Here is a 22,777-nt window from a genome sequence, read left to right as displayed (position 1 = left end):
TTTTGGGATTCTGAGCAGATGGATCATTGCCTCCATCTCCAGCCCCTCCCCTGTGGGGAGGACGGGGACTCCGGGCTTCTCCTGGCTGCTCTGGTGACCAACGCCGTCCAGACGCCCACCTAGAGTTGCCTCATTAGAAAAAAAGATGCCACCTCAGCCAGGAGCTCCTGAGGGCTGCGGGACTCTGCCAGACACTGGGGACAGAGACCAATAAAATAAAAGAAATGCTTTGCATTTCTTTAGCAGTTTTACAGATCAGATAAACTTGTTAAATAATGATTCACTGTGAGATATAAATATTATGTTGACTTATGGAATTTTTGACATCAGTTTGGTGTTTCTGGATATATATTTTGGGGGGAAAACACGTTCAGTTCTGAAGCATGGTGCCTAGGACTCACTGATGCACATGTGAGTGTGGTCATCTTTGCATTCCACTGTGCACCTTTTTTAATAAGCTGATGTTATCATCCTGGAACGTTCTGGCACTTCTCAGGCAGTCATATGCTCAGGGATATTATGGGGGTGTTGAAGCAGAGCTTCTGAGCCTGGGAGTTCCCCCTGAACTTCTGCCCTCCAGGCTTGGCCACAGTGACCACACCCACAAAAGGCTGCCCTGTGCTGCTGGACCCCCAGCCACACGCAGCAGGGGATTTTGCCATTTTTTTCATCACATACTAAGAACAGAGAAAAATAGCTGTTTCACTTGTGCCAGGAGAGCATCACTTCTTGAGAAAACAGCATTGTTCCAAAAATGTAATTGGAGGTGCTAGAAATCCAGACCGAGTGGCAAACGTTTCTGTCGCACAGTGGGTGACTTCCCACTTCTTACGTTCTCCTTTTCACCTGATCTGTGTCGTGATCCAGGGTCTTTGTTAGAAGACCAGGATGAGTTTGAGGTCATGTGGAAGGCACGCCCCCCGCCCCCCAAATCAAACATGGCTCCTTCTGACTGAAGGGGTGTCAGGAGGCAGCTTTCATCCCCCTTACCTGGGCAGCTGAGTTGCGCTGCTGGGAGAGCCTGGGAGCCTCCCATGCTCCGTGTCCCATGCTCCGCGTCCCTGGGGCCCTTGCTATAGGGGAGCAGGGAGGGCCGATTCTAGTGCCCATGGCTGTTAGTTCCCATCACCCTCATGTGGCATGTCCATAAGTGGTTCAACCTGAGGCCTCTGGGAGCGAACACACTGCCTGGACACAGCTGGGACTCCACCCTGAGGCTCCAGAGCACCTCCTAGAAAGCACACGTTCTGTGCAGCTCGTTGATCATGAGCACTCTAATAGAATGCTCTGATTTTCACCATTAAGTTCACTAGTGCGGTAGCAAGAAAATCCCCATTAGAATTGTGCTGCTGAGAAGTGACTGGCCAGCCCTCCGCGTGACCTGCCCCTGGGATCCAGGAGGACCTGGTGAAGCCACACGGTCTCGTGGTAGCAGGTGGAGGGAGCAGCCCGGAGCCTGGACCTTCTTGGCTCGCCCTCACCCTCCCTGTGCACCTGCTCTGTGCCCCTTGGAGCCAGCTGCCGGGGCCAGGCAGCCGTGGACCCGGGACCCACGCGCCTGTGGTTGAGCCTGGGCAGGAGGTCATGCACGTTGGTGTAGGGGCCAGGTCCTGGGACTTGTCTGGGAGGTAGATGTGTTCACACGCTGACTCTCCTCCTCTGCCAGGTGGATGACATCCTAGGAGAGGGCAGTGACGACAGCGACAATGAGAAGAGGAGACCAGAGGAGGAGCGGAAGGAGCGGCCCCCACCCCGGGAGCCCCAGGCCACACCCGAGGCCACACCAAGCAGCGAGAGGACCAGGGCAGGCAGCCGGGGGCCCAGGTAAGGGGGAGGGGCAGGGGGGGACGTCTGCAGGTGTGTCACAGAGCAGACCCTTCAGACTAGCATTCTCAGAAGGTTTCACTTATGGTGACGTGAACTTTTATCACGTTTGTGATTTCAGTTATTCCTCGTGGAGATTTTTCTGCCCCTGGGCAAGCACTTTGTGTGTAGTGGGGTTAGTACAGACCCCAGGACGGTGCATGGCTGGCACAGCATGGCACAGCCCCTGCCCCAGCTGGTCTTCTCTCAACTTCCCCTTCTGCCATGGAGCATAGTGGGGCTGCCTCAGGGCTCGCTGCAGGTCAGTGGATCAGGGCCGGCATACATGTGTGCCCTGCATGTGCTCTGCCGTAACTGGGCTCTCCCTGTGTGGGGGTGCTTCTCTATATCCACTCGTCAGCTCTCAGCCCGTCTGGTCCAACCCTGGGATGTTCTGACAGGAGGAAACAGTTCAGAAGAGCTTAGCTTGCTTGAGCAGCCCTGTTACAAACAGGATTGGGCCGGGATCAGAGCAACCAGTGGAGAGAGGGCAGAGGTTCCTGGTTCCTGTTAAGTTTTACTCTGAGAGGGGATGCCATGTGCCACCGAGCCGCAGAGCAGGAAGATGTCAGCCAGTCACAGGGCGCTTGTTGACTTGCCAGTCCCGCGGCGGAACTTTCCAGAGCACAGCGGTGCTCTTCACGGTGGTGAAGTGCTGTCCAGTTATTTTAGGAGCTAATTGGCTGAGCTCTGTACCAGGGGAGGGTGAGCTGGCACGATCATTGCACTGGGTTGTCTTCAGCCCTGTGCGGGGGTCCCACCAGGGTCCCTGACGAGCTGGTGGGGCGGCACTGGCCAGCGCCCATGACGCGTGACATCTTCTCACTGATGTATAACACACTCAGCTTCCGGTCTCGTGTTCTCTGCCAAGTAAAAGATTCCGAGCAGTTTTCACTAAGACTCAGAAAGGCCTGGTAGGAGCCCACTGGGAGTGTCCTCTCCTTGTGGAGACATGGCTGTGGGCGTGCAGCCAGCTGAGGCTTGGTGTGCACCGAGCCCAAGAGGGCACGTCGTGTCTCTTCATTTTCACCGGGTCGTGTCCCAGAGAAAACAGGCCCCAGGGTTTTGCTCATGAAGAACATTCGCTCTGATGAGGATCGGTGCCTGCCTTCTAGACTAGAAGCAGCCGCATGCTTGGTCCCGAGGGAACAGGTTTCCTGCGTCTCCATGCTCAGCCATGCGTGGGACAGAAAGCCCAGCCACCCACTTGGGAGTACCCGGTCTTGGGAAGCATCTAAACAAAAGGTACCCACCCAGCAACAAGAAACTTGAAGTCCTCCAACATGTGGCCTGGGGGTCACGTTTGGTGGGGGCCGGGCCCTCCTGAGTGTCCCGAGGCCAGAGGCTAAGGCATCAGCTCAGACTCAGCTGGCCGTGTGGGATGCGCTCTTACCTCCTCAGAGCTGGCTTCCGCTTGTCCCCAAAGCAGGGACTCTGTCCGTGCTCCTCCCTGCCTGCTAACCCCTGCTGGCCTGAAACTCCCCCCATGGGGCTGTGTCAGGAGCACCAGGGTTTCTCGGTGTGCCACATGGCTCTGAGCCCTACCACAGCAGAGTCAGGTGCACTGGCTCCCCGGCTGCTATCGCGGATGACAAGTTTGTGGCCCTTGTTTCTTTCTCTACCAGGGAAGTTGGCAGACGTGCTTCTCTGTGTGTATTTCACCCTTGTTTATGGATCGTAGGTGGAAGTGAGTGGTGATGGGAATGCGGGGCTGGCTTCCACAAGAGCGTCTGGGTGGCAGCACCTCTTGCTGAGTCCATTCAGCCAAGCTGCTCTGTGGGATCTTGAGGTCCCTTGAACTAGAGAGTGAGTTGTAATGGAAGGAGGGAGGCAATAATTTATCTGTGGTTCGTTCTTTTTTTTAAATAACAAACATCAAATGCCCGTTTTACAGCACTTTCATTCCTTGACATAGGGATAAAGAAGTTAAGTATGTGTTTGAAAAGCATTTGCTCAAACCAGTTGTCTTCAAGATGTTAAAACATCACGCAGACACGTCATCATCACCACCGTTTGCAGGTGGCGAGGCGGCTGGCGTGGACAGTGTCCCCAGGGTCTCACATCAGGACCATCTGTAACCAACGTTTGCTCTCTGCTTACATTTGGGTGGGAAGCAGGGCACTGTGGGAGTCAGGGTAAGGCTCTGTTCAAACTGGAGTCTGAACAAGTGAAAATGACAGTGTTTCTACTACAAAACCATTCATTAACTCATTAACTGCCAAAAATACAGCGTCATATAGTTGGTAACATTGAAGAAATCTGCCTGTAAAGGTTAATAACTGACATGCATCCAGGGTCCTGCCACCTGGCCACCTGGCCCCCTCCCTCTGTCCACAGAGCAGCAGGTGGCCAGCCTGTGCTGCAGATGCGCGGACAGCTGGGGGGCTCTCCTTCCAGAAGGCTCCGGCAGTCCCACGGCAGCAGGTACACTGGCTGCACAAACAGTGTACCTGCACAGGCTGCACTAGCAGTGCTTTTTGGTGTTGGGTGATGAACTGCACTAGGGAGATGTGTTGTTCACTGGAAACAGTGGAGGAACAATTGAAATCTGTACTGGTTGAGAATGAGCCTTGCACAATGGTTGCAAGCCCAGAAAACGGCTCAGGTGGCTGGGGTGGACATTGGGACATTGTTGTGACCCCAGTACATCCTTTCCTGTGGAAGCCGGCAGGAGCATCTCTGCTCACGTGGGCAGTAGGACATTCACGTGCTTCATGCCCTGTGGCAGCTGCGTGGTGTGCGTCTGTACCAGGGGTCAGGGCCTTGTCTCCTGTTTCAGACCCCTGTGTGCGGGGGTCATGCTCTTGTGCACATGCATCACTCAGAATTCTGAAAGGTCAGAGGTACTTATGGTGCCAGCCTGACACTGGGTGGTCATGTGGCTCCAGGGAGGGTGGTAGAGGTGTCGCTCTGTGAATGCAAGTGGCAGTGCTTGTTTCTTTTTTTTTTTTAATAATATATATATATTTTTTTTTTTTTAAGATTTTATTTATGTATTCATGAGAGACACAGAGAGAGAGAGAGATGCATAGACACAGGCAGAGGGAAAAGCAGGCTCCACGCAGAGAGCCCGACGTGGGACTCGATCCCGGGTCTCCAGGATCACACTCTGGGCTGCAAGCGGCGCTAAACCGCTGCGCCACCAGGGCTGCCCCAGCAGTGCTTGTTTCTTACAGCACGGTGTCTGGTGATCACTTCTCACCAACACAACATGTAAACAGTAGCGGCACCATGGTTCCATCTTACTGTCCTTTTCTCTTAGGGCTGTGCTCAGGCTGGACCCTCAGAGGCTTCCCCCTAAGGAAAGTGACTTTGCCAGAACAGCCAAGCTGGTCATTAGGCACACAGCAGCTGCCCTGGCCACAGAGAGGCCTGACCCAGCTGCTGCAGCACTGGAACCACAAGGCCTGATTCCACACAATGGAAAAGAGGCGGTGGGAGAAGTCGCTGGTGTGCACGGCCCAACCTTGGAGCCCACAGAGCGACTCCCACATGACCTCCAGAGGTGCACAACCACCGCAGGTGCGCTCCTGGGACCGAAGGACCGTGCAGGGAAATGAGAGCAAGTAGATGGACGATGCTGCGAAATGCAGCAGGGGCCCAAGGGTCGATGGGAACCACAGAAGAAAGAATTAGCAGTGTGGCATGTGTGCTCAGAGACATGGGGCCATGGTAAGCTCTCCCACACGCCCACAGCAGGAGCAGAGGAGCACGAAGGCAGAAGGGCAGGAAACCTCCACCTGGATGGAAGGCATTCCCACACGCCTAGAAAGCTCGACTCCACGCAGGGTCAGCCAGAGATCCACACCCAGACACGTTGTGGTAACAGTGCTGAAAGCTGGAGACCACACACATGGACAGCCGAGAGCACCTGCAGGACTGGCAGCCAGCTTCCCGTCAGAGACACAGCACATCCAGTATTGGAGAGGACCCCACAACCAGACAAAACTCCATCAAAAGTGATGGTGTGATGAGGATGTTCCCCGCTGGGATCGTCTCTGAAGAGAATTGGTTGCAAGCCAGCTTGCCTCACGAGAAAGACCGAAAGGAGCTGTCGTGCCGGGAAGCCAGGGACCTAGACAGAGCAGCATCCACACAAACACCTTGAGCACCGTGCGGGGATCAGGGAATCATCAGGCAGCTTGAATTTATACTTTTCTTCTTTCTTCATGTCATCGACACAAGGAGCAGTTGTGGACGGTGCTGTGTATGGAGTTGTCAGTGGGGCCTGTGGTGGAGAGCCGGAGTGTTCACTAGTGACCACACACAGGCCATAGGATCAAGATGCTTGTAAGAAACAGGAAGTTAGAAGGTTTGCTTGATGTGGTGTAAGTGTGTGTGTGTTTTCTTTCTTTCAGCTTCTGTATAAGCTGTAAAACGACGTACAGGGTACGGGTTCTAACAGTGTGTAGCACACGTAAACACCCCAGGAATGACAGAAAGGGCGGCCCTGAGCTAAGGGCTGTGTCCGTGCCCATATCTGACCTCCTGAGACACGGATCAGCTTGCCATCCATCCTGACGATGTGACGTGGGGTAGCAGCGCAGGGACGGCTGCTGTCCTGCCATGTTATGGGAGACAGGCTTGCTGCCAAAAGAGGGCAGCAAAGATGAACGGGCTCAGAGCTTCACAACCCTGCAGCATAACCAGTGTGAGTGGGCAGTGATAGAGACCAGCTGTCCGGCTCGCCTCTGTGCTCCATGTGGTGAACAGTGCTGATGGAGCGAGTGGCTCAGCAGCACGTGGAAGCCGCATCGATCGTGGCAAGGCCAAGAGGCAGGAGACGGACAAACAGCCTCTGGGTCCTCCCACAAGCCTGTGGGACATGCCGGTGCCAGGAGTCATGTGAAAATGCAGCGTGCCCATAGGGCCCGATACCACCGTTAAGAGGAGTTGCACCATAGGACCCGTCCTCCTGGTCCCGAACAGTGCAACCCCCGCCTCGGGGTGGTGGTCGTGGGGTGCCCGCACTGTGCCGATAGTGGTGCCTGTGAGGCCAGACCCTCGGGAGGCAGGGTGCGGAGGTGAAGGAGGTGCAGCAGCCTCCTGGTCTCCCCTGCGAGGGCATTAGGAGTTGTCTGGGGACGTCACTGTCAAGCTTTTCAGAAACTTGCAGCCACTGTGGTCCACATGGTTTGGTTTTGGCAAATGTCCTAGCCCAACGCCTACACATTACTGTGAACCGCGTGTCGCTTGGTTCCCACAGATGCCCCTGCAGACCTTACGGCCTGCTCAGGCTTTCCGGCCAGGATGTTCTTCAGACGGTGGGGGTTCCCTCAGTTCTTTGAAGATTTGTGTCCATGGTTTTAGTGGCATAAACTTGGATCTGTGGAGAAGAGCCTCTGACCAACTGTCAGGCCAGGCAGTCAGAAGCCATGAGCACACTCCACGGCGTGACCTGAGGAGGCACGTGGACACCCAACAGCACACGCTGCCATGGCCCCAACCTCACACTCACCTTGTGTGCTGTGCGGGATTGTAGCAAAATCACTGAATCAAGTCAAGTACTTTATTTTTTTAATACTTGCCCATGTCCGAGAGAGAATGGTGTGGATGTTGTTCCGGGTCCTTCTGTGACCTGGGTACACAGGCCAGCAGTCCCCGCCCCAACCAGTGTCACGGGTGCACTCCTGCTGGAGCAGTGCTGTGTGACACGTTCTCCGCGGAGACAGTTGCCTGCACACGGCTTGGGACTCTGCTCTGCTGCGACCCCTTTCTTGGAGGCCCCTGCAGTGTCTACTTGGTGAGCCTGGCTCCGCAGACCAGTTTCCTTTTCAGCCCAAGTGTGAGTGCAACACACCTGCAGGCCAACAGGAGGGTCCTGGTGACAGGGAGCAAGGAGCTGCCTGAGGCCAGGGCCCTTGGTCTGTATGGCCCATGGCCGGCTGCCTTCTCCACGGCCACTGCAATGCCCCGCACAGACCACAGCATGCGGCACGGTTTGGCTGCTGCCCCATAGTTGGTGTCAGGTGACCATATGGCCTGGGCAGGTTCCCTGTGGTCCTGCCTGAGTCGCTGGCTGCTCCTGATGTCCATCCTCCTGGATCCTCGTGGTCAGAAGACGCCCACCGTGCTCACGTGTACCCATGCTTACTTCACACTGGGCACGTGTTGGAGAAGGCAGCTAGCTGCCTCAGTGAGCCTTGTACATAGCTGTTTTGTAGCACACAGGCCTGGCCGTCCCACACACACGCACACGCCTACACGAGACAGGTGTGCTTGTTGCAATAGTGACCTCGTCAAGTGCAGCACTGCAGCTTCTTTCTGCCAAAATAAACCAAACTGCTAACCAGCACATTGAGGAATACCTGCTGCATGGGTACTGCTTGATGGTCATTGGTCAGATGCCAGTGACAGGAACCATCACATGCGTAACGGGCAGCAAGCCTGAGGCTCCAGAGTGTTCCCTTGCATCAGTGGTTCAGGACAGGACCATCAGGGAGGAGACATACATGTGTTGATGCTGTTCATGTTCCTGCTGGAGTCCACGCTGAGCATCGGATGATTTTCCAAGCTTTAGGTTTTCTCCAGGTTCCATCCATTAGCATTTCTGTGCATCTGTGCAGTTGGTTTTAACAAGGAAATACAAATGCTGTGTGTCGCACTCTTTTGTCGTTCACCGGCATTTATTAATAGTCATGACCAGCAGACCTGTTTCCAATTTCTGAAATAATTTTTTTAAAGGGAGACGGAGGGACACCTGGGTGGCTTAGTGGTTGAGCGTCTGCCTTTGGCCCAGAGTCCTGGGATTGAGTCCTGTATCAGATCAGGCTCCCCGCAGGGAGCCTGCTTCTCTCTCTGCCTGTGTCTTTGTCTCTTTCTCTGTATATTTCTCATGAATAAATAAATAAAATCCTTAAAAATAGTAATAATAAAAAAATAATAAGATAAAGCCTGGCCCAAATGCACAGCACTGGACAAAGTGCTCTCAGGGGTCCAGGAAGAGGGCAGGTCTCCCCAGCATTTGGCCCACAGTGGAGGCTGGGGTATGACAGGGCCCCCCAGGGCTGCTGCTCCTAGAGTGCCCCTCTGAGACTCCAAACCGGCCCCTTTAGCCTCATCTGCTGGCAGTATTGTTTTTTTTAAGTAAATAGTGTGCTTTCCTAATAGCGTCCAGGGTTTCAGATTTCTGGTACGGCCTAGCTGATGTACACCAGCGTATACCATGCGTGTGCTGCTGTGGTGTGTATATGTGTGTGTGCACATGGTTGTTCAGGGGCTGAGCCTTGAGGGCAGTCCCTGCCTTGTCCCATGAGGCTTGTCGGGGTCGTGTCCAGGTGACCCAGGGCAGGCATGGGACCAGGCCTGTTCCCAAGCTGTGTCCATGTCCTCAGCTCAGTGTTGCTGCTCCCAGCTGGTGGGGTGAGGTGTGGCTGCACTAGCTGACTACCCCCACCCTGCAGAGCTGCGGAAATGCCCACATTCTGGGCCCTGTGCTTATGCTGTCCCCAGGTGGGAGGTGCCCAGTGCGGCGGAGCCTTGGAGTGGAGCGCAGGTGTCAGGTGCTGGCATGCACTTCAGTTTGTTGTCGGGGTGATTGGTTTTGACAGCCACCTCATGGGGGGTGGGGGGTTGAGGCAGTGGACCATGCGATGGCCCCACCTGACTGCCTGGGGTGTGCCTGTACGTCCGTGTATGGAGGTGGCGGGGCTAGCGCTGACACACCTGTCCTCCTGGTGCATTGTGTGCTCATTCGTGTTTGGTCTTGCTGGAGCCCTGGAAGGAAGGCTGGTCACGGCGGCTCCCGGGTGGTGGGATGGGCCCAGACAGCAAGCCTGCCCTCCGTCCTCCTGCCGTCCTCAGTCACACCTGCCACACTCAGGGCCCGGCCCTTGTCGTCTCCCTGCATCCTCCAGGGCTACAGGTGGGCTGTCACTGCTGGGACGCCCTTGAGCACGGGGAGCAGACAGAGCTTGTGCCGCGCTCCAGGTGTCCAAGCGCCACATCCACAGAGGACATGGCGCGCTGCGTGTGTATGTGCGTGTCCCTAGGTCCACGTGGGGTGCCAGCGTGTGGGTGCATGCGTGCCTGTGCGTGCATGTCGGGGCACGTGGATGCTGATGCTGGGGCGCGTGCCCGTGTGCATCAGCATCCTCCAGCACAAGCATCTGACAGCCTGCGTCTGTCTTGCAGAGGCCACAAGCGGAAGCTGCCCGAGGAGGACGCCGGCAGCGCATCCAGCGGGGAGTCCAGCGGGGAGGACGAGGAGGGCAGCAGCTCAGAGGCAGACGAGATGGCCGCAGCGCTTGAGGCAGAGCTCAACGACCTCATGTGACCTGTGGGGCAGGGCGCAGGGCAGACACCGCTCTATCCCTGGGGGGCTCCAGGCCGCATGGGCCCTCGCCTGAGGTTTCCTTTTCTCCGGGAAGACATGTATATTTGCAGAGCTCCACATACAGAAACAATAATTTTGCAGAAATAGGTGTTTTTAGAGGTTTTACTACAGAAGGTCTACTTTTCTAAGGGACAGTGTCCTGGGAGGTGGTGTGCCAAAGATGCCGCAGTGGCCCACACAGCCTGGTATGCAGTGGGCAGGCAGGACATGGGGCGGCAGCCAGAGCTGCCCCTGTGGGCCAGGCAGCGGGCGGGTGCACGGGGCCCTCCTCCTCCAGGACACAGATGTAAAGTTTTGTATATCTATTTCGCATTTGACCCACCAAGCGGATTTCTCTTTCGTTTAATAAAACTCCTTTTTGTAAGCTGGTTCCCTGGCGTGCTGTGCAGCAGGAGCACATCACAGGGAGCAGATAACCTAGCTCACCCGTCTAAAGCGTGCCATGGCTGGCTGCTCATTGTCACACTACCGTGGGGAGGCCTTCAGAAGCGTGTCCCAGAGTGTGAAGAACAACGGAGGATTCTGTTCCCATGGTGATCAGGTTACGGGCACCGGACCCCAGATGACCCAGGACACAAGGCAGCTCCGACCCTGGCGACAAGCTGGAGAACAGGATTTGTCGTCCGCTGTATCCCCCAGACAGCTAGACGGCACATCGTCCCTGTCACTGGGGTCCCGGGTCTGACCCGCAGGCCCACCAGGTTCATGCAGCTCCAGTGAGAGCGGGTCCAGGGCCCCTGTGCTCTGGTTCCCTATTTCAAGCACGTGGTGCTTCAGATGTGGCTCCTGCAGAGCCAGGGTGGTTTTGGTGGGAGAGTGGGCTGTTGCTGCAGGGCAGGGCCACCCCGGGGTAACACTGACTGGGAAAAACAGCCAACTCTGGCTGGGAAAAACAGATGCCAAATCATCTGTGCGACTGTCCCAAACGACGTCTCAGTAGGAAGTTTTAACAGCCTCAAACTCACTTCCCTGAACATCAGGTTTGAGAAGTCTAGTCCATAGGAGGGCCATAAGGAAATCCACGATCAGAGTTTGAAGAGAGAACTGAAAGTCCACACAAAATCTTTGCACAAACAGGTAATAAATTTTAGACCATTTATTTAGAGACATTGGAAAATCTGTAACTGGAAATTTAATGAAATTTTTCTTTCTTCCTTGGGAAATAGGATGTTGGAGTGGATCTCCTGTCCTGTCAGAGTTTTTCGTGTTTTCAAAACATGACCCTACCCGGTCTCAGGCCCTGTGTCCTCGGGGGCGTGGGGTCAGGGCCGGGGGGCTGCGGCCGCGTCCAGGGGGTCTCCACACGCCATGGATGTCACCTAGTTGCACACGTGAAGGGTGGGCTCCGTGCTAGGGGAATCCTATCTCTGCAGAACGGTTGGTTTAAAATGAAATTCGGCCCTGCCATCTGTGCCCGCCATGTGCTGCCCTCTGTGCTCACCTACTCACCTGCAGCCTCGTCTGAAGTGCAGCTTTTCTGTGTTGAAAGGACCACCAGGAGGGAAAGTCCCCAGGCTGCTGACCTCACTGTAGCTTAACATTAGTCTAATTGTGACCTTTTAACACATAGAAATCAAAGATGAAGAGAAATGGCTAGAATCCTGCCACCAAGTTGAATCACGTTAAGGTTTCACTGTGCTGTTTTAGTCTGTGTGTATTATTAAATAGACGGTTTTAGAGCAGGATTGGGAAGGTACAGGCTTCCCATAGTCTACCGCCAACCCATGACCTGTGTCCCCCAGCAGAGGCTTGTGTGTGTCACCATGACGAGCCTACCCTGGCACATCCGTGGTGTGCATCAGGGTGACTCGGTGGTGTGCATCCTGTGGTCCAGACATGAAATGTCACAAATCCACCATTGGGGCAGCATATAGAGTCGAGTCGCTGCCCTAAAAATCCTCGGTGCTGCCTGTTGCAGGCTGCCCTGCAGCTGGACCCACAGCCTGCGGCCCCTTCACATAAGGACATGCCCACCAGGTGCCTCTGTCTTCCTCAATATCCAGCACACAAAACCCAGTCTGCAAAATTCCTTAAGACAAACTGCCTGGTTTCTTCAAAATAATCTAAGGAAGAAAACAGAACCGAGGGAAACCTAGTGGTTAACTCCCAGGCCGTGGCTTATTCAGGCGGCAAATCCCATGAGCTGGAAGCAAGACGGGCAGTGCGCCGTGGGTACCCACGGGGTGTACCACGTGTTCTAGATGACCTTCTTTAAGAGTTCCGTTTGTTAGGAAACACACTGAAATACAGTGTGTCTGAGACTGGCATCAAGACGACGATGAGGGAGGCAGATGGAGGGATGGAGCTCCTGGTGACAACAGCACCCCAGGTCAGTGGTGCCAGGCGGGAGCGCCACTTCCTGAGGGACAGACAGCACGGACCAAGGCCTGCTCTGTGCAGTGCCGCTGCGCCCGGCAGGGCCAAGCACACACACGGCTTCAGGCACATCCCTGCTGTCTTTCTAAATCGGATTCGGGTTCATCTGTAGCAAATATAAGAAGGGACCGGTGCCAGTTTTCGGTGCTCATTTGGGAAGAAAAGTCTCCACACAAAGCTGTGTGAGCAGCAGCTGCTCCCACTCCACAAGACTTGCCCCCATTTGGCTCTACACTGAGACCCTCTTGCCTTTATTAACAACCTTGTGCCTCTTACACGTCTGAGGAAAACCAGATAGTGTGTTTTCTGAGCCCCCGCAAATGAGAGAACTGGCTTCTCGCTGTTGTGTCCCAGGAAGGCCCCTGAGGTTAGATCTTCGCTGGCCTGTGTCCCCATGGGAACCTATGGGCTTGGTCCCACCCCTGAGATGCCGCCCCACATTGAAGGTCCCAGCTCTTTCCTCCAGAATGCTTTTAAAATTTTTATCTTTATAATTGTTTTATTTCAGGATTTCTTTGGATAGTATGTCTTTCTGGACATTTTTTGTATAGGAACCAGTCTGCAGGCAGGAATGCTTTTTTAGTTTAAACTGTCTTTGTTGCTTTCTGCCTGCTTACTCTGTGTTTTTTGGAAAAACTTTCTCTTTCCTGTCACTTGTCATTCCTTTGTCCTCTGTCCTGAATTTTGGTGGAACTTCTCCAGTTATCGTCCATGCAGTCTCCAGTCCAATCCTCAAGAGGCGCAGCGCCTTACTCCTCCTGCCATGTCATCCTGGAGGCGGGAGAGCTTCCCTGCAGCATTGCCTCATTGCACCTGTTTCTTGTCACATCCACCTGGCGACCCGCACCTGACCACCTCCAGAACCTTCCACCCCATGTCCTATGCTGTTGCTTCCTCCTAGAGCACCTGGTTCTTCCGAAGTTTTCTTCAAGTTCTTGTGTTTTATAATCTTGTAAAAGATAGTTTTTCTTACTCTGTTTTTCAAAGACATTAGGGTTTCTAAGAATGCATTCATTCTCAGAGGAAGACAGATCTGTCTGTCCTCAGAGCACAGTGGTTCAAGATGGTATCACTATCCTGTGTTGGCAGCAAAAGCAGCCCAGCCCCCTGACCTGCGGGCTCAGGGCTCGGGCTTCCTCCTCTCTGCTCTCTGAGCAGGCTTCTTCCCTGCTTGGGGCCTGTGCACATGCCCTTTGCTCTGCCTGACATGCCTGCCCATCTCCTGTGGTGCTTGGCACAGCCCTGGCCTTGGAGGGACTGCCCCATGTCCCCACGTTGTCCGTGTCCTCGCTCCACCTGCTGTGTTCTTGGCTGGCTGAGCCCCGTGAGCAGGAGTGCTGTTTGCTGGGCCATTGTAGCTCCTGCACTCCACACACAACCTGGCTCCTAATAGAATCAGTGGAGTAAAGGAAGGAAGGGCTCCTTTCCCAATGTTTGCGGTCACGTCACGTGGTTGGACATCACGTCCTTCAGTTCACTTCTGTTCGGCGCCCCGGTGCCCTGTCGCCGGTGGGCAGGGAGCGGGGTGTGGCTGACTCCTGTGCCTTGGTCTCCTTAACCCCTGTGGGCTGAGAGCAGGTTGGGGAAAAGAAAACTTCTACCTGAGAAGTTTTAGAAACCTTTTAAAAGATACTTTCTTTAATTTAGTGTGGAACATAGTGATACATACAGAAGAGTGTTTATGAAATGTGTGTGCTCTTTAAAGAGAAAGTAGACAAAATAGGTCAGTTGGGCAAGAACGAGAAAAGGCATCCAGACGGGGAAGACGGTGTCCGCGGGCGACGCTTGGCAGGTAGAACACCCACAGAAACCCTCAGGAAGAGCGCCCTCCAAGGCTGCAGGGGCGGGATCCATGGTAAAGCAACTATTGTATTTCTGTAACTAGCAACGAGTGACCCAAAATGAAATTGAGAAAATAAATCCACCTACAATTACGCCGAAAAGAATAGGAAGGCACGTGCACACCGTGCACTGAAAGCCTCGCTGGGACATAAGAGTGGAGGTGTCTGTTCCTGAGCCAGAGCACAGGCTGTTGTGCTGCTGACACCCCCGGCTGCTATGTGGCTCCCACACCACCCGCCGGGGTCCCAGCACCTTGTGTGCAGACCCGTAAGCTGCTGTGGAAACATGAGCAACCCTCGTTGGTCCAGTTGATCCCAAGGAGCAGGAGTGGACTCGGCAGATTCATGCTCTGGCCTCAGAGCCATGGTGACGACAGTGTGGCTGCGTGCGGGGGCTGCAGTGGGACTCCCCCCACACCATGCGCAGCATGAATGGAGAGAACAAAAAGCCTACATGGAAAAGCCAAAGCAGGGACGCCCCTGGAGGAAACATCTTTGTGGATCTCATGCTGTATCACTGATTCCTTGGGCACATCGATCAACGCCCCCACACGGGCAGGTCACAGACTTCATTGCAGCTACAACCTGGGCACTTCAACTGGTGCAGTCAGGAGAGTGAGGACCCACAGGAACCACATCTGGTAAGACCGGTGTCTGGAATGTGGAAGGACTCCATAAGACAACCACGTTGTCAAAGGGACCAGAGATGGGAGCTGATGGCTCTGCAGGGATATACCTGTGTCCAAGCCCAGCGTAGCCTCCCGCATGCAAGCTGGGCCACGTGGTAGTAAAGTAGGTCCATTAGGGTTGTGTTCTCGTTGATTTAAAGTACTTGGATTCTATATTTTTTAATAATCTAATGAGCTCCTGGGTGGCTCAGTCGGTAACGCATCTGCCTTCAGCTCGGGTCCTGGGATCGAGTCCTGCATCCCACTTCCTGCCCTGTCTCTGTTCTTCCCCCAGCTGCTTGTTCACTCTTCCTTTCTCAAGTAAATCAAAAGAGAATCTTTAGTAAAAATACCACTAGTATAACAAAAAGACAACAACGTGTTGGTGCTGTGAACAGACCCCTTACAGCAAATACATGTGTATAGCGTGTCACATGTGTGCGTACAAATACATACTGTTGGTTCTGTGTCTGATTTTGAAGTGTAAGAGGGGAATCGTCTTCCTCGCATAGCATATTACACATTTGGCGTCTGTCTGTGTCAGGGCAGGTAGCTCGCAGGCACGTGTCCTCGGTTCTCCTGTTAGGGGAACATTCCAAACCGTGTGTCTGTTCTCTTCATAGGTGCTGCTTCCAGCTCCTGATGCGGTTGGGCTGCACGGGATGATCTGTGTCCTCAGTCACCTCACCAGGGTTGGTCTTTAGTGAATGTCCTAGACAGAGCTGCCACTTCCCACACCCCTCACAGGCCAGCAGGGCCATGTCTGTGGACAGAACCTTCCAGGAGCCCTGCAGGCCACCAGCCTTCCCTGACCGTCTCCAGGACCTGAGTCCCGCACTCAATGGACTGACCTTTCAAATCCTGCCCTGTCCTCGTGCATGTGGATGACCAGTCATGGTCCCAAGACAGGAAGATACTCTCCTTCCCTGCGGGCCATTCCTAGATAAGGTGTGGACCCCCAGAGTGCGGGCTGGGTGCAGTGCACACACTCTGGCCACCTCCCTGCAAGACTTGGGCACCTGCCTGGTCAGGCGGCGTTTTCTCCACCTCGGGCAACATGTGCATACAGCAGGGGCTCAGTAAAGGCTGGAGAAGATTCGAGCTGAGTTGCTGAGCCACGGCCCTCACCCCACAGGGTTACATGTGTTGGGCTCTGGCCCCCAATGCGTCCTGGGGCTGCGGGTCTGTCACAGATCGCAGGGCTCTCGGGATGACCAGCAGCCGCAGCCCCACGACCCTGCTGTGAGCTAGCAGGGGAGCCCCCAGCCCCCAGCACCAGCCCTGTTGGCACAGCTGCTGCTGCCCCGTGATGCAACATCAGGCTCACAGGCCAGCTGTCTCCCTGTCTCTCCCGCTCCGTGGCCCGAAAAACAAACACACCTCACCTCCTGTGTGCCTCGTCCAGGCTCACCTCCTACCACAGAGCCCTCCATGTGGACAGGCTGGCCTATGGGTGTCCCAGAGCACTGCACAGCACCAGCCCCCTACACGGGCCGCTCAGCCCAGGGACCCTCCCCCACAAGTGGTTCAGCACCGGGCCCCCCCCACACACACAGGCCCCCAGCACTGGGGATCCCCCCACGTGGGCCCCTCAGCACCCAGGACTACCCCCCCACATGGCCCCCAGCACCAAGGACCCCCCTGATGTGGGCCCCTCAACAGCCGGGACCCCCCACGCAGGCCACCAGCACCGAGGACCACCCCCATGCAACCCCTCAGCACCCAGGACTCCCCCACCCCCACCCACGCGGTCCCTCAGCACCCAGGACCCCCCCATGTGGCCCCTCACATGGCTCCCCAGCACTGGGGACCCCCCCATGCAGACCCCTCAGTACCAAGGATCCCCTGCCCCCTCCCCACCCCAAGTCCTATGGAGGGTGGTTTCCAGGCAGCCTTTTCCGTGTCCTTCCCGGGCCCCAGGAGGATTCCCCTCCTAACCGGGCCGCGGACGCCCAGAGTCAACACCTTGTTGCCTTCAGATGCTTTTAGGAAACGTCTTGTGGGGGCTCCACACCACCCAAGAGCAGTTCCCAGCCCGCCCCACACTGGCCCGTGGGATCTTAACCTCAAGGTCTCCCTGTGGGGGAGGGCCATCTCTCTGTCCCCCGGGTCTGTCCCGAGCAAGCAGGAGCTGACCAGCCGGGTCCCTCGTCCCAGTGCCCTTGGGGGGCAGGGGCGGCAACATGCTCCCAGCCCTGCCTGAGGGGACCCCAGCACCCTGGGCTGAGCGCTCATGCAGGGTCGCCCGAGCTTTGGGGCTGTGGGTGCCCTGCCCCAGGGTCAGAGCTGCACGGTGGAGAAGAGGTCAGCCCCCGGCTCACCTCCCGCAACACGGAGCCCGTTCCCTGCACCATTAGTGCCTTGTGTGTCCTCGTCAGGAAAACGGGAGGACGGAGAACGCACGAGAGCCGGGAGGTGTTCGAGTGCTCATCAGTCTGTGCCCCTGGAGCCCCAAGACGGGAGATGGGGCCACGGCCCATGCCTCTGACAGGCCCAGAAACACCCTGCTCCGCTTCAGGCCATTGGTACTAAAATGGTGGATGGGGGCGCCTGGGGGGTGGGCCTCAGGGGTGTACGTCTGCCTCGTCTGCCTCGGCTCAGGTAGTGACCCCGGGGCCCCAAGACTGATGCCCTGCAGGAGGCTCCCCGCGGGGAGCCTGCTTCTCCCTCTGCCTGTGTCTCTGTCTCTCTCTGTGTCTCACAAGAATAAATAAGTCTTTTAAAAAATAAAATGGTGGAGGGAGGGAGTGCAGGCAGCTGGCTGGGGCCTCCAGCGCTCACCAAGAGGGCCTGGCTAAGGACTAGCTGAGCCCGAGTCGGGCACCTCGCACCCGCAGGCCTGGCGGAGCCGCCACGGGGGCTGTGGCCACAGGCCCACTGTCCTCAGGAGCTGCCCTGGGGCCCCCCGGCCCCCTCTTGCCGTTGCTGGATGGACACACCCGGACTACGGCCCCCCGGCCTTCCGTGGCCCGAGGCATCGGCAGGGAGGCCTGCACATGGGCGAGACCAGGCCGCCCTGCCCCGCCTTGCGTCACCCAGCCCCACGCCCCGTGGCCTCCCCGACCATCTCAGGCCCCACACCCAGCGGCCTCCCCCGGGAGTCGGGGCAGCTCCGTCCCAGCGGAGCTGGGCTGACAGGCCTCATAACGGGGAGCACAGCGGGGCAGGAGGGTCCAGGGGCGCAGCAGGAGGGGCAGGCACCACCGTAGGCCCCCTGGGCCCCGCCCACAGAACCGGCCTGCACATCCAGGTGGCAGGACGTGGCAATCAGGGCCACAGACTGCCCCCCTCAGCGGAAGGAAGCTACCCTGCCACCCACCGTCCCTGCCCATTCAGCCCCCGGGTGCTAGGCCCGAGCTGTGTCGGAGCAGAGCCCCGCTCAGCGGGTGCCCCTCGATGCTCCAGGGCAAGAGGCCCTGTGCTCTCCCCATGTCAGCTTGCACGTGTCACATGCACCTGGGGGCAGCCGTTCCCCTGCAGCCCTGCACTGCGCACAATCCCGTGGCCGCAAGCCTCAGGTGCCTGCCAAGGCCAGAGGTCCGGCCCCGCTGGGCGGCCCCGCAGCACCTCCACCTGGCGTGGCCCGTGAGGAAGGTGTGCAGAGAGTGTCCTGACTGATGCAGGACACACCGTCAACACTCAGCACCTGTACTTAGTGCACGTGACCCTACACACACAGCCCGACATGCACACAACCCGGCCGATGACCTGAGACACGGTTTCCCCTCGCACTCCCCTCGCCGCTGTTCAGCTGTGGCCACAGCCCCGTACCGACCCGAAGGCTCTGTGGCTCCTGCGCTCCGCCCACCGCCTGAGTCGATGAGGCACGTTCCCCACGTCCAGGAAGGTCACAGGAAAGGCAGGGGCACAGCAGAACGTCAGGGCCGCTGTTCCAGGCAATTGCATTCCAGGAAAGTCCATGGATTTCAGACTCGAACCTCAGGAAGGGATGTCCTGGTGGCTGAGCTGCTGCAGTGGAGCCTCAGGCTCAAGGTTGGGACTAACTGGGGGTCGCACCACATGGGAGGAGGGCTGGGGAAGCCCCTGCCCCAGGGCCACCCTGATGGGCCCAATCAGCCCTGGGGACTCGGAGGCCCCGACCCACACCCGCTGCTCGGCCTGCAGGAGACGGACAGGGTGTCTGCTGCCCCCAAGCCCTGGGGACACCCTGGCCTCCAGGGGTCATGTCCAGTCCAGACCAGGCGGCCGGGTCTGTGGGGAGGAGCCAGCACCGTCCTGGCCCACGAGCCCTGGCCGGGCGCTAGGCAGAGGCAGGTGGGGTCTAGGCACATTCTTGGGGTGGGGTGGGCCGAGGGTCTGCCTCCCCACTGCCCAGCCCGCTGCCCGCAGGTGTCCTCTCCACTGAAAAGGGAAGTGAGAATCTCAGCCACACGGTGTCATCCCCAGGGCAGCGGCCTGAGACCCAGCAACCCTGCCCAGCCACCCTGACTGAGCTGGCCCAGCCCTCTGGGCAGCCTTGGGGACACCCAGCAGGCCCCACAGGGATGGCTCTTGGGAGGGGAAGGAGCCCCTGGGAACAGTGAGCGGTGAGCGTAGCTTCAGAAACCATGAGTGCACTGCAGGGTGCCTTCCAGACATTCTTCACGCAGGGCACTGGGCTGACAGCTCCTGCGCTCTGGAGGGTGGGGGCGTGGAGCTCGGCTGCCCTGCGGGGAAGTCCACTGGGCAAGACCCTGGTGGTCAGCATGGGTTCCCTGCCCCACGTGTCCGCCCACAGGGGATGCTGCACATGAGGACTGCTTCCCGCAAGTCCTTCCTTCTGCCCCAAATGGTCCTGGACACTACCCCCAAGCCCTGATGTCCTCGCTGTGGTGGGGCGGACGGCAGCCCAGGACCCCAAAATATGCAGCTTTGCCCCCGTGGCACCCACAGAGCTCTAGGGACACAGAGGTGGGGCCGTGCCCAGCTGCTCAGCCCCGAGCAAACCGAGAAGGTTTGTTTCTTCCACAGGGAGACTGAGGATGTGGCCGGGGCACCCGGGGGACTCGTCTGCCTTGAGCTCAGGTCATGACCCGGGGCCTGGGGTCGAGTCCTGCGTCAGGTTCCCTGCTCTGTGAGGCATCTGCCCCCCCACCCCCACCCAGCCTGCTCGCTTGCTCGCTCACTCGCTCTGTCTCTCCAAGAAAGAATCTTGAGCACTAGCATCTTCCCCGGGTGTGTGTGTGGCTGGCTGAGCAGAGGGGGGTGCCTTCACCAGTGCCGCGGCTGTGACACCGAGTCCCATGGTGCGAGCCCGTCAGAGGCTCAGAAACCAGGGGAAGGGGACCCGGAAGCTCCTTCACAACACAGAACCGTTCCCGGGGGTGACATGCACTGTCCCCCACATGGCTGCTCACGCAGGCCCAGAAAGTCTCCACAGTAACAGCCATTTACAGGCAGAGGCGCAGGTCCCTGTGACCCCCATGTGCAGCTCTCACACCTAGGTACCTCTTGTTTGTACAGCGTGACCCTGGTCATTGGGAGGGGTCAGCTCTGATTCGCAGCTCTAACTCTTTCGGGAAGAACGTGGCTCTTGGTGCACACGTGTCAGTGCTGTCGGGGAAGTGACCCATTTCCCACCTGGCCCTGGTGACAGGGCCGCAGTGACAGGGTCCCGGTGACACGCCCCAGTGTCAGGTCCGTGACAGGGCTGCGAACTAAAGCACAGATGTCTGCAAAAGAGAAGAGAAACAACTACAACAGAAACCCACAAACATATGAACCTAAATCCTATTTGCATATATTTCACTATAAACACATACATTCCCGCGGAGGGAGAAGGCAGCCCTGCAACCTGGCAGCCCCGCAGCCCCACACATGGCTCTCACCCCCCACCCCACCCCCACCCCTGGTTTGCGGGAGATCCTCCGAGACTCTGTCGCTGCTGCAGCTACTCTGGGGCCGCAGGAGTGAGGGCTGGGGACCCCAGGGTCCATCATGGCCATAGGCTTCCTTCTGTGTCCTATCCTGAGACCCCCAACACCTGTTGCCTGCTCTCGCCGCAGAGGGCCCCCCAGAACGGCACAGCAGCTCTCACCAACAACAGGGCCTTTTAAGGGTGGCAGAAGCCGGTGGGGACCCAGGGTCACCGGCCCAACAGGGTGCCTCCCCCACCCAAGGGCCTTCGCTCTTACAGCACTGACCTGGTGGCCTGAGGACCAGTGGTGCCGACTGGGTACCAGAAGTGGGGGCTGCAGGCCTCCGTCAGGCCCCACGTGTCATCGTGTCATCCCCCTGCTCCATGCCCTGACCTTGGCTCCCTCTGTCCATGGGCACAGCCCTGGGAAGCAGGGACAGGCTGGCAGGGACAAGCCAGAGCCCCCGAGGCCACGCCCCATAGGCCAGGGTATCCTGGACGTGGAAAGCACATGGGCACACGCCCGGTGCACCCCAAGGTTGTAAGCACCAGCTGCCTGCTGTCTGCTAGCCTAGTCCTTCTGCACCCCACCCACTCCAAGGACGTGGCTTCCTGGGGCTCCCGCACCCCATACCCCACATCTCCATGTCTCCAGAGAAGGCCCTGGCACTGCGCATAGCCAGACAGGGGAGCCCGAGAGACCACGGAGAGCGCCAGAGGGGGAGGCGCCTATCAACACTGTGGCCCACATGAGGGCGACCCCGAGGGGGCTGCTCTGTGGGGAACGGGCCCCAGACCTGAGGCAGGGGTTGAAGCCAAGACTGTGAATATGGGGAGTTGGTGACAGTGGGACGGGTGGCCTGGCCTTTCTGTGATTTCAGGGGGGGCAGAAACCAGGAGCCCAACTGCTGCTCCCGGCTGGGAGGCAGTGCTGTCCTCAGTTCAGGGGGGACACGGTTCAGGGGGGACGTGTGCATGGGAAGTGCCCAGGACTCCGGATGTTCGGTCAGCTCGTCGAGTCTGCATGGAGTCAGGCTGCGAGCAAGGAGCTGCAGAAACAGGTGGGTCCCTGCGGAGGAAGGACGGCCTCCATGCACAGAGTGCGTCTGAGAGCCCTGAGCCGGCACTCGGGATGCACGGGCCCGGGGAGGACACCCAGCTGGCGACGTTTAGCACAGGGGATGCCTGGCTCACACCATCGGGGACACGCGGAAACAGCGAGGCACAGACACCAGAGGCAGGTGAGCGTCCCCCACAGTGGAGTCCCCTCGCTCCCCATGCCGCCTCCTGCACCGCCTGGCCCTCTCTGCCAACGCCCCATGCTGCGCTCCGCCCCACCCCCACCTGCCTCCTGGGCCAGGGGTCAGCGCCCACCATCTAGCTGTCACTCAAGGCCTGTCCTCCTAGGACCCGTCCAGTCCCTGTGCAGCTGAGATGTGGCAGCTGCTCCCACCAGAGGAACGTGGCCTGCAAGGTCTGCTGGAGGAGTTGTGGGGCGCATGCTGCCCTACAAGGAAGGGGGTCCTCTCTGTGGGTGTGCGGCCCAGGCTCAGGGGCTCAGGGGCCCAGGGAGGAGGCACCCGAGATGGGTGTTCGCCCCGCAGGGCAGTCAGCCGAGTGCGCGGTCATCACCCACACTGGTTCCAAACCCCGGGGGATCAGGCACCTGCTGAGGCCACCCGTGCCGTCCTGAGTCAGCTCCCTCCTTGGCGATGAGGGGGCCTGCATCCCCGGGACTGTGGCCTCACGTCCCACACATTCAGAATTAAAGGAGGAGGCTTTCTTATTCTTGCTACACTGAACAAAATACTCACTCAGTGCCGGGCACATGGCTCAC

The 22,777-nt window shown here is 57.7% G+C and overlaps 1 protein-coding gene and 1 long non-coding RNA gene across 7 annotated transcripts in view; one reads left to right on the top strand and one right to left on the bottom strand.

Annotated features, from left to right (window-relative positions):
- The window catches only part of CTDP1 (CTD phosphatase subunit 1), a 58,934-nt gene extending 42,752 nt beyond the window's left edge, over window positions 1-16,182 (top strand). For 2 of the 6 annotated variants that reach the window (XM_077872399.1, XM_077872626.1), the window contains exons 12-13: window positions 1,667-1,824; window positions 5,126-6,130. In XM_077872399.1, coding sequence (XP_077728525.1) covers window positions 1,667-1,824; window positions 5,126-5,423 — 456 coding nt within the window. In that variant the 3' untranslated portion in view covers window positions 5,424-6,130. Of the gene's footprint in view, window positions 1-1,666; window positions 1,825-5,125; window positions 6,154-9,996; window positions 10,563-15,706 lie in introns of those variants that run through there. The other 4 variants (XM_077872558.1, XM_077872483.1, XM_077872318.1 and 1 more) reach the window with 4 other exon arrangements.
- LOC144298248 (uncharacterized) lies at window positions 10,285-20,779 on the bottom strand. The gene is made up of 2 exons (XR_013365191.1): window positions 12,778-20,779; window positions 10,285-12,721 (listed from the first exon to the last, which is right to left on the bottom strand). It is a non-coding gene; the product is annotated as an uncharacterized LOC144298248 (long non-coding RNA).
- Between the last annotated feature and the right edge of the window lie 1,998 nt (window positions 20,780-22,777).

This window comes from Canis aureus, chromosome 1, assembly GCF_053574225.1.
Source record: "Canis aureus isolate CA01 chromosome 1, VMU_Caureus_v.1.0, whole genome shotgun sequence".
In the NCBI taxonomy this organism is placed as follows: Eukaryota; Metazoa; Chordata; class Mammalia; order Carnivora; family Canidae; genus Canis; species Canis aureus.
The sequence above is the reverse complement of the archived record's forward strand: the minus strand, read 5'-3'. Positions and strand labels throughout refer to the sequence as shown.